Source organism: Cyclospora cayetanensis, unplaced genomic scaffold, assembly GCF_002999335.1.
Source record: "Cyclospora cayetanensis isolate NF1_C8 unplaced genomic scaffold, CcayRef3 CcayRef3_contig_81, whole genome shotgun sequence".
In the NCBI taxonomy this organism is placed as follows: domain Eukaryota; phylum Apicomplexa; class Conoidasida; order Eucoccidiorida; family Eimeriidae; genus Cyclospora; species Cyclospora cayetanensis.
The window spans coordinates 111295-121805 of record NW_020312754.1 but is presented as its reverse complement, the minus strand read 5'-3'; the positions used below and the strand labels follow the sequence as shown (position 1 = coordinate 121805).

Here is a 10511-nt window from a genome sequence, read left to right as displayed (position 1 = left end):
TCACGCCGACCCCCTAGGGACCCGCACAGCTTTTCTTATTGTCCTTTCCCGACAGATCCGTGCACTATAGACCACCCAAGGGCTCCCCATCAACCCCAGGGCGCGCCGCTGGGGTTCAGAACCCTCGCCTGATCCCGCTGCTTCCGCTTACTCAGCTTCGGGACCGCACCTTGTAGCTTCCGTGCAGCCTCCAAGCAATAAGGCTGCCCGTGCGGAGGATCCGCTTCGCAGCCGCAGAGCGGTGCCCAGGTGCAGCTGGAGTGTCTTCCTTCGGGAACAAAGGGCCCGTGCAACACCTCCCTGCTGTGCACCGACACCCCGTTTTTTCTTCCGACTCTGCTTTTTCCCTCGGAGGGCCAGGGAGAATCGAGGCTGTCTGCTTGTCTGCCAGCCGCAAGCACCTTAGCCCCATCATGGGGGAGCAGCCTGCAGGGGCCTTCGAGTTGTCAGGGTCTGAGGAGCAGCAGGCAGAAGATGGCCAGACAGCAGATCCACCCCCGTTACCTGCAACAGCCCTCGCAGCCTCTTCCTCCCCACCTGATTCCGACTTCAGGAGAAGTACACACACGCTGGAAGAGGCAGCAGATGAGGGCCTACCAACCGCCGGCGCTCACGGCAACAGAGGAACCGTGGCAAGCTCCTGGGGAGGAGGGGCCCCCGAGGGTCTCCTTAACGCTGAAACGGGGCAGCCCAGAAGTGTACAGAGGAGAAGCGACTCATCGTGCATCGTGAACCGTAGCGAGCTTTCTTCTGGTTGTCACGAGGACCCACAGTTGTTGCGAGTGCAGGAGCACAACCCGCAAGAGTGGCTGGGGCAGGAAACCGCCGCAAGGGAAGACACGGCAGCGCCCCCAGTGCAGCGTCAGGGCTGCAACGGCCAGCGGCGGCATACACATAGTCAGTGCAGGCTCCAGAAGCAGGTGAGACAGCAGCAGCAGAAGCGGGTCCGACAGAAGCAGCAGACAGAGCAGGTAGCTGCAGGACCGGCAGTGCCACGAGGGCACAAAGAGGAGCAGGAAAATCGGCTACGAGCCCAAGCAAAGGCCAGAGAGGATAGACCACGGCTGCAGCAACAGCAGCAACAGCAGCATCACGTGGATGAAGGTCTGCTGCATTCGCTGGAGAACGCACAGGAGCCAGACCTGGGTAGGACAGAAGCCACCTTGGCAGCCCAGCTGTGGCGCTTCAATACCGTGGATGCTGCTGTTGGTGCTGCCCCTCAGGAGGGAGAGGGGGGGGCTAATGGGCAGGCAGGAAGAACCGAGGCAGAAGCAACGAGCAGCCTGAGAGCACGCCCCCTGCCTCCCAGCTTGCTAGGAGACGGGAGACGCGCTCAGACCGACAGTATCAGCAGCAGTAATAGCAGCAGCAGCAGCAGCAGCAGCAGCAGCAGCAGCAGCAGCAGTACTAGCCGCCTAAGTCTTGACCAGTTCCGTCCTCCCTGGAGATACCTTTTCCCAGGTGCCTCGCAACGGCCCCCTTTTCCTGCAGCGCAGCCGCAGCTGCCGCCACTGCCCTGCCAGTCGCTGCACCAGCAGCAGCCGCTGCCCAAGCTGCAAGATGAAGGGCCCTCGAGCAGCTCCGATGACACCACACGGAGGCCCCAAGCTTTCTTAGGCAGAGCCACTGGGCTTTCCCGTGTGCGTACACCAGGAGACCCAGGGGGGTCCCCCCTGGTATCAGCAGCAAGAGCAGCACCCGCGGTGTCAGGGAGCGGTCACAGCATGTCGCATTCTCTGACGGAGCCTCGGCAGAAAACCTCCCCGTCGGGCCCCCACAGGTTACGGCAGCAGGCGCTGCAGGAGCTGGAGAGGCATGGAAGGATTCCCCCCGTTACTGCTTGCAGCCAGCTGCCTTTTCCTTATTTGAACGCAGCAGCTGCAGGGGCGGCAGCAGAGCGCAGCGGCGGCGAGGCTGGGGAGAGGACATGCCGAGTTGGCGGTGCCACCAGCAGCAGTTCATCAGGAAAAATTCAGGCAAAGTCGAAAGAGATGTTTTCTTGGCTGTGGCAGATGCTGCAGCCCGGAAATGAGCGCTCTCAAGACGAGGAGAATGTCTCATCAGGTGTGCCTCTAGGCTGCGCCGTGCCAGCAGCCTCGCCGCACAGCACTCTGAGCAGCGGCAGCACCGCCTCAGGACGGGTGATCCCTCGGCCTCCTGCCGGCGATCACACATCGCAGGAAGATCCACCTGCTGACTTTCAGACTGGGCCGGCGCTATCTGCATCCCTACCTAAGCACCTGCGCTTAAACTTGGCACTGCTCTTATCCAGAGACGATCGTCTCTATTACGGGGAAACCTTCGCGTCCTGCATATCGCACGGCTGTGGCTTTGCTCTGTACGGAGGCGGTGTCTCCCGTTGCGGAAGGGGTCTGTGGGGGAAGGCGGCACTTCGGCGTTTGGGTTGTGGGTCGCTCGCAGGGGAGTGCGTCCTCTTACCAAGCCCTCCGAGAGGTCCTACCTCGCAGGGCCTTGCCTGGGGGGGGGCCCCCCTGGGATTGGGGGGGGCGCATGGCAGCGGGGAGTTGCGGGTGGCTGACGGGCTTCAGACGGGCCTGGTGCTGGCCCAGGGGCCTCGTCCGTTGGCGGGGTACTGCGGCTTCTGGCGTTTGGGGAGGCGGGAGCGGTGGGGAGTGCTGCTGCGAGGTCCTACAGCCTGCAAGTATGAAGGCCAGTGGGTGCAAGACTTCAGGCATGGGTTTGGCATGCAGACCTTGACGCAGGGGTGCCGCTACGTGGGGCAGTTCTCTACCGGGCAGAAGCACGGCAAAGGCATCATTGTGTATCCTGGCGGGATGATTTACGCTGGGGAGTGGGAACACGGGCGAATCTGCAAGCAGGAGCTGCTCATCTCGTCGAGGCATCTCCTGCCTGCAGGCAGAAGCAGACGGAAATGCCACAGTCCCCGCCCAAGGAGGTCTCCTGAGGAAATGGTTTGTCTCAGCAGCGAAGGCAACACGCAGAGCGACCAGCGGCAGCCACAACTAAGGCCAAGGCAGCAGCGGGAGGGCCATTCTCGCTCTTCAGGGAGGCTGAAAAGGCCTACGGCGTTGCGGCAAGCTGCCGCTGCAATCGGCCTGACCAGCAGCAGCAGCAGCAGCAGTAGTAGCGACGAAACGGATTTAGGAGAAGGGTCTCTTGGTATGGAGCAGAGACTTACGGAGCAAATGGAGGCGTTGCGCCAGTTCTCTGCAGCGCCTGCAGTGAGGCACTGGGGGGAAGAGCATGTGCAGTGCTTGCTGAAGAGCATGGGCTGCAGACAGGGCCTCTGTCAGTTGATGCGGGAGCAGCAAGTTGACGGTCCAGCTCTCCTGGCGCTGACCGACGCGGATCTCAAGGATATGGGGGTGAGGGCTTGGGAGGAACGACGGCTGCTGTTGCTCCTTGTTGATCTGCTGCTAAAGCTTAGGCACAGACATAGACTGCGGGGGCTCTACAAGGCCGCCAGAATGACGCGTGACAACCTGCTGCAACAGATTCTCATTCCAGCGACAGAAATCGATATTCAGGGGCCTATTGGGGAAGGAGGGTACAGCCGCGTTTTCAAGGCGACTTGGAGGTACACCCGAAGTCTAGACGCCCAACACCGCCATGGGCAGGTTGCCGGCAGCAGCCAGCAGCAGAAACGAGAGCGACGTCAGCGGCAACTGTGGGGGCCATCTGCTAGTGCGGGTCAGGGTGAGCACCACAACGACAAAACGAGATTTCCGATCACTGCTGCCTTTTGGCAGCAAAAAGAGCACTGCAGGGAACCCGAGCAGCAAGATCAGCAGACATCGGAGCCTTGTGGGGAGATGAGTGTTGCGGTTAAGACATTTAGGCAGCGGGATAGCCAAGGGGCACAGCGTAGCCTCTACGCTGAGCTCTCTGTTCTTTCCTTGTTGCGCCATCCAAACGTGCTTCTGCTCTTGGGGGTGGTGGGCCCCCCGGTGTATGGCCTTGTAACTGAGTACGTCTCCGGGGGGTCTCTGTTCGATCTGTTGCACAAGCAGCGGGTGTCTTTGCCGCTAATGCGGGTTGTGAAGCTGGCAAGGGAGGTGGCTCTCGGTATGAGCTACCTGCACGAGAAGGGGGTAATGCATTGCGACTTAAAGAGCCCAAATATCCTGCTCACCAACAATGGGGAGGTTCGACTTTGCGACTTTGGGCTCGCCACCATTGTTGAAGCTGCAGGGGGCCCAGACTGGTGGACTGCTGCTCAGGAGCAGCAGCAGCAGCATGAACAGCAGCAACAACAGGACCCGCAGGCTGCTCATCTGGGATGTGTGGGAACACATCATTGGATGGCACCGGAGAGTGAGTTTCCTAGCTTTACAGCGCGTATGAAGGTGCTTATGTGGCTCTAATGCAGGCACCCACATCGCCTCATGGGCTCGCATGTCACTCTACAGCGACGGCCGCACTAGGGCACGGGGAGAGAGTCATGCAGCTTAGCAAGTCGCTCATCTCCGAAGGCCTTCTTTTATGGGTGCCATCTCTATCAATTGGTGTTTTGGTGTCTTCTGACCTTTGTTTTTCTCATTTAGTGGCCTCCTTCGTTCGGCTCCTCCAGATGAGACTCGCTGCCTATCGCACATACCTTCGCTGCATGGTGTGCTTCTCAAGATACTGGGAGGCCACTATGCATATGCAGTGCCGTCTGAGCGGACGCGCAAGCAATTACAGTTGCTCGTGCTTGTGTGCTCATTGCGTGCAGTTCTACGAGGGGAAGCATTTACATTCGCTGCAGACGTCTATTCCTTTGGAGTCGTTCTCTGGGAAATGTTGGTGGGAGATATGCCCTTCGCTGGTGAGGCAAAATATATGATTCGGATGGGGTTCTTCTTTGTCTCTGTATTTGTTTGCTTGTGCGGTGTTGATGGCGCCGCTAGGGTCTACAATATCTCCTGTTTGCTTTTGTATCATCTGCAGTACCCTGTTTTGTTTGTCTGTACGACAGTGTTCTAGTCCGCTTGGCACATCCTTTCCCTTCTTTCCCTCATTCATGCGTATATGCTGATGGGGCCTTCGTGTTGCTGGTATATACCCTAACTTTGCGTCAATAAGTATCCGTTTGTGCTTGGTTGATGCAGGCATTGGTTCTCCTTCTCATCTAATAACGGTTGTGGGCTACGGGGGGGTAACTCCTCCTCTTGACAAGATTCCGCGGCCGTTACGAAGGTTTCTCAGGAGCTGCCTCCAGCCGGACCCCTCTCTGAGGCCCAACTTTGCTGCTTGTGCGCAGCTGTTGCAGCAGCTTTACACTGCCAATTTGCTGGACGTAGAGGTTGATCTGAATTCTCTGTTGGGTCTAGGATCCTAGTGTATCTTGCTTTCTCGGACGGGCGGACAGGTATTGAAAAAGATAGCAATGCAGTTACAGCTAACACAGAAGAAGCCGCACACAGGCCAGCTATGTAGCCACCCTGGGTGCCTTCACAGGCCTCTTGCAAGGCACACAAGGCGGCTCTGATCCGATGTACTAGGCAGCGAATGCAGTGGGAAGAGGCGCTTGCGGTGGCATGCGCTAGGCCCTGTTAGCGGCCCCAACGAAAGCAGCGTGCCGCTGCATGTTTCATTGGCGTCTTATCAGAACACACGACTTATGCTCTTCATTCTCACGTCCCGTATTGATGGGCACAGGGAAGCAGAGGAAGACGTCCTGCCGTGCCAGGTTCTTTAGCGATGATGGGGAAACCAATGATGGCACCGCATCACTGGCTTTTGACTGACTACCTCAAGGCCGGCTCACAAGAGACTAAAAGATGACAGGGAGTAGTGGCCTTTAGTCTCGTTTACTTCGCAGTAGCAGCAGGAAGAAGCCAATGGGGTCAGAAGCCCCATCGCCAGAGCTTTTGTAGGCTAGATGCCCTAAGGCGCTTTCTACTGTACTAGATATCTTCTTAAAAGAGTACAAAAGAATCGGCTAATTAGTTTCTATGTTCGCTACTGCAGAGTACGATTCCCTCGATACAAAAAACACAATCTTGTGTGCGGGTGAGGTAGATGCTCCGCAGAAGTAGCTATTCATGCTATCAATTCTAGAAGGGTGCGGTCACGCGCACCCAAACTGGCCCTTGACTTCCGTGTAGGGAACTGAGAAGCGCGAGCAAAGCAAAATGAGCTCTTATCAGAAAGCACTGAACGACATTTAAGACTGAAATCGAGTCTGCGGTAGACTCCCTGCGGAGACCTTATATTAGGTGTTACAGCTTTACTTCTGTATTGTATTGTCTCCCGCTGCGTTCCTCTTTCCACGGCGACTAACAAATACCTCTAACATCGTGCGTGTTTGAGGCCGCAAAGATAAAGTGCCGTGCTAGAAATCCAAGTGTATCCACAGGCTCCCGATTTCACAGGTGTGACCATGGCTATCTTTTGTATCCAGGGAATAAAGACAGTGTCAGGGAGCTAAAGGCAATATTGAGAGTTCAAAAACAGCATTTGACGGGACAGGGACACCGTGCTCTATACTGGTATAATTTATACTTGGTGGTCATCATCCACCTGGATAGGGAAGGACGTCCAGAGCCGCATACTTTTAGCAAGTTTCTACTGCTACTTAGCACTTTTGGTCCCAACATAAAAGCTTCGAGCATTCTTGTTTTTTCGTTCAGCGATAGCTATGTTTGTGCTAATGCTAGTGTCGTTCGTGTCCGTCCTGGACCTGCAATCCAGAGTGTACCTCAGTATTTACCGTTTAGGATTGCTTTTTCGCACACCGACGTCGATAAATTAGCTGACGCTCAATAGTTAATTTAAATATAGCCCACTGCAGGCCTCAGGTAGCTCCATGCAGCTACCATGTGGTCATCCGACAGTAAACTGCTAGTTAAGACGCTCCAGGTAAACAGCGCAGTTGGCCTGCACTTTTGCTAGTCCGTCCGCGTAATTAAGGCCCTCAATGACAATAAGTGAGTGATAGACATTCAACCCTCATAATCGCGGGTTTGTGTCAGAGAAAGTATTCGGATCCATTTTGTTTTCCGCCCAGCTCTGCCTTTGCCAGTAGTAGAGAGCTGGCAAACAATACTGCTAGCCCTGTCTCTGCTTCGATAAGGATGTAAATGAGGCAAGTTGAGAACATCAGGGCTACAGTTTTTCCTTGTTATTTCAATGACGAGAACTATGCGAGCTGCAGACCGGGTTTTTCTGTCTCACCAGACGCATAACTGGAACAAGTGTGCTGCCTTTTTTGCCTAGGCCGCCTCAACCGTCGACTTCCCAAGGCAATAAATAGGTAATATGAACAAGCTGTCGCGCTAGGACAGTGGCTACTTAGGGGTGCCTTCCTGCTGATCGGGGCCCCGGACTAGGCTGCAGCCGAAGGGGCCCCCACGAAGTTTCCATTTCCTTCACTGCGTCAAACTTACATGTCTTTGATATTCCCTTTAAGTTCAATTGCCAAAATGGACTTCGCAGCATGTGGTGCAAGCTCTCCTAACGCTGCCTGCCACAGTGCGTAACTACCCTTCCAACTCTGCTCACTGCTCACATTACTACTGCATTCTTTCCCTCGATCGGTTGTGTCCTTTGAACACTTGCTACAAACCAATGTTTGCTGTGGCTTGAGGTACGAGCGGGAAATGGCTGTGTCCTGGGCCACGAGCCTGAAGGGCGTGTCGCGGGTCGCAGTTGAAGCCTTCGTGTTAACAGTTATAATTGCACAGGCGATCTGCTGGCTATCGGGATGGCCCCTCCTCATGCATACAGGATCTGAATCAGGCTCATCGGCAGACGTAGCGGGTTTACCTGGTGACCGAGTACTTGCTCTCAGTCCAGCAATACAGGTACGGCAATCCTCCCCATCAGGGTAGGACTGTGACTCTGTGGCGGTAGCGAAGGTTTATGGATTACGCTTCTGTATTTTCTGTGGTGTTTCCGTTCCTATTGCGACAGGATATGATGCAGCAGGTAGGCGTAATGCATTCCGCCTGCTATGAAGAAGGCAGAGCCAATGAACACGCGTTCGTGATTTGCATCGGAAGGGCTGATTGCGCCAACGCTAAGGCACAGGGGAAAACCCGGCTTATTTCTGCTCCCCATGTCCTGGACTCTCCAGAGGGGAAACGAAAGTAAGAAGGGTTTGCAAAAGAGTGTGTTTCTAACGAAGTTTAAGGGGAGCATAGAGGGGCGAAATGTCTGACCCATGGCCCCACCATGGCCAACGTCCATCTGGAAGGGTAGCACCAGAGGCACTCTTTTCTCATAGGCTTGTTGCTACGAGTATAAATATGAGCTGACCCAGAGTTAGAGGAGATGCGTGCCCATGGTTCATGACTGTCAATATAGGAAACACTTTTGCATAACACCGGCGAATATATTTACAGTACTTATAAGCCAACCGACACATCTCGGCACTAGTATTCATAGTATAAATTCAAGTAGTTTATTTAGATTTATCGCCACGCACAAAATATCTATGCATAATGTTTGCTGTTGTTCCTACTCAGGGTGTTGGAGGTAACACATGCAGTTCTATCCCATGTGGCTAGGCTGGAGCAGACCAGCAACCTGAAGGTTTTAGTGGAGAAGATTAGCGCCTTGGGTTTGGCCTGTGACGACTTCCTGATTGCGGCACCCCACTGAGGGGCGCTGGTTAGGTAGAAATCCATGTTGAATCTTTCAAGGTTCCGGCTATGGGAAACAACTGAATTGCTTTTGCAAAGCTAGGCGCCATTCAGGGAAGACTGCACGAAGCAGACAAAATCAAAGCGTGATCCACTGAGCTTTAAAGACAAACTGCTTTGCTGCGAAAGATATCAAGGCAGCATGACGGCCTGGCAATGGATGGAGTAGTATGGTGCATTGCCATGAATCTATTCTTTTTAGACTACTTCATTCTGATATTTACTAGGTTATTTTGAGTAAGCAATCGTATCAAGCGAACGACTTTCGAGTGTATAGCCAGCTGCAGTACTGTATGTTGACAAAGTTTCAGGTTTGCCTACGGGCGTTTCATGAATACTTTTGGTTCTTTTTGGGCATTTGGTGACAGACGAATATTGGAATGTTGCTTTTTTTCATTTTAAATAGCTTACTGCTAATCAAAAGGGATATTTACGCAAATGCCGTGGGATATAATAGAGCGGCACCCGCTGCATTGGATGGGATGCTGCACATGCACGAGGAATTCGAAGAAGCCATAAATGAAGTATTTGACAGCCCATCCGATGTCATCGTGGTTACCAAGGCAAGTTGCTTACGGACGTCCAACCATGTGCATTTCCTCAGGCCGTAAATGCTCGTTTTATAGCCAGGCGGCACAGTAGCTGTTCCTGGAACAAGTAATCCGGTACGATGCAGGTATCCTGGCTGCCATAGTTTTACTTTTGATGCAGTTGCTGCGAGCAGAATGGAAGCGTTGTTGTTGTTCTGGTATGAGTATGCCGTTCTAAAGAAAACACGAAAACGTCGGTGGATCCCGTTAATTCAAAGGCCAGTGGAACTACGCTACAAAATGTGGGTGCCAGCCCCAAAACCAAGCTCTGGGCATTTGCACCAGTACGCCCGAAGTAGACAGTTGCCTTCAAACAACTCAAACATGCCGAACTGTCAGATATGCTTCGAGAGGACATACACACCGGATTCTGGAAAGATCTTTATCAAGGGACCATTCAAGGAGGAAATAATTGAGCTAAACAAGCCCAAACAGCCGAAACCACTCCCTAGCACGGTGGATCAGGTTCTGCCTACAGTGAAATGCAGTAGGACACCAAAAAAAATTGTTGCTTATAAATTGAAGTGTAGCAGCACACTGCGCAGATACGATCTATTATCGCATTCCAATCAAGGAGAGAATCGCTATTTGCGCCAAAAACCAGCTACTACCCAGTAGCCAGGCTCGAGAATGGGTGGTGTTGCAAGAGTTTGAAAGCGCTCCAACCCCAGATCGGAAGCAAGGTACCCGTCCAAACCGACAGTTAGCAATTCGAGTGTCAACGTCCTATTCATCCCGCCCTTGGGAACAGGAGAATCTTGCCCACTCGAAAAAGAAGGAAAGAGATCATCCCAGTCGGTGATGACAAGCAATTTAGCAAAAGCGTACGCGGAATCACAATAAGCCACTGTTTACGAATGCATTTTCGGTACAGTTTCGAAGAAGAGGCACATGCTTTATTAAAGTATGCTGGGCGTTTGCATCCGATTCAAATCAATGGTGCTCAAATGTCCCGCAGCACGCTTGTTGAATTGGGGGCCGATGTGTACCACCAAGGTGTGAAGCAGCAAGATGGTGAGGGTTTGACGAATTTTCGTGAACAAAGAACGTAGCAGACGCGCTACTGCAGGTATCGGGAGGAGGTAATATAGAAAGGATGCAAATTGTCTTGTTCGCGTGATGGATGGCAAAATTGGATCCACAATGTGGCCGTCTATTTTTGGCGGGTTTCTGAATACAGCAAGGCAAAAAAAGGACAAGTCATATTCATTCACACAGCACCAAAGGAGTCGGATGCAGAGGGGAATGCCAACATCGGCATCTACAATGCATGCACAAACCGTGAGACTATATATGCTACGTAAATCGTGCC

General features: G+C 53.5%; 3 protein-coding genes across 3 annotated transcripts; all 3 read left to right on the top strand.

The window, feature by feature from the left end:
* The first annotated feature begins 413 nt into the window (after positions 1-413).
* LOC34618046 (probable serine/threonine-protein kinase DDB_G0267514) lies at positions 414-5302 on the top strand. The gene is made up of 6 exons (XM_026335824.1): positions 414-842; positions 1375-1404; positions 3089-3102; positions 3749-4296; positions 4697-4789; positions 5073-5302. Exons 1-6 carry the CDS (start codon positions 414-416, stop codon positions 5300-5302), a joined length of 1344 nt encoding a protein of 447 aa, XP_026191609.1.
* A 2380-nt stretch (positions 5303-7682) lies between these two features.
* Positions 7683-8568, top strand: LOC34618045. The gene is made up of 3 exons (XM_022731389.2): positions 7683-7769; positions 7879-8054; positions 8433-8568. Exons 1-3 carry the CDS (start codon positions 7683-7685, stop codon positions 8566-8568), a joined length of 399 nt encoding a protein of 132 aa, XP_022592770.2.
* Positions 8569-9100: 532 nt separating this feature from the next.
* Positions 9101-10042, top strand: LOC113146946. The gene is made up of 4 exons (XM_026335823.1): positions 9101-9172; positions 9236-9274; positions 9418-9494; positions 9883-10042. The coding sequence occupies exons 1-4, from the start codon at positions 9101-9103 to the stop codon at positions 10040-10042; spliced, it is 348 nt and encodes a 115-aa protein (XP_026191608.1).
* The last annotated feature ends 469 nt before the right edge of the window (positions 10043-10511 follow it).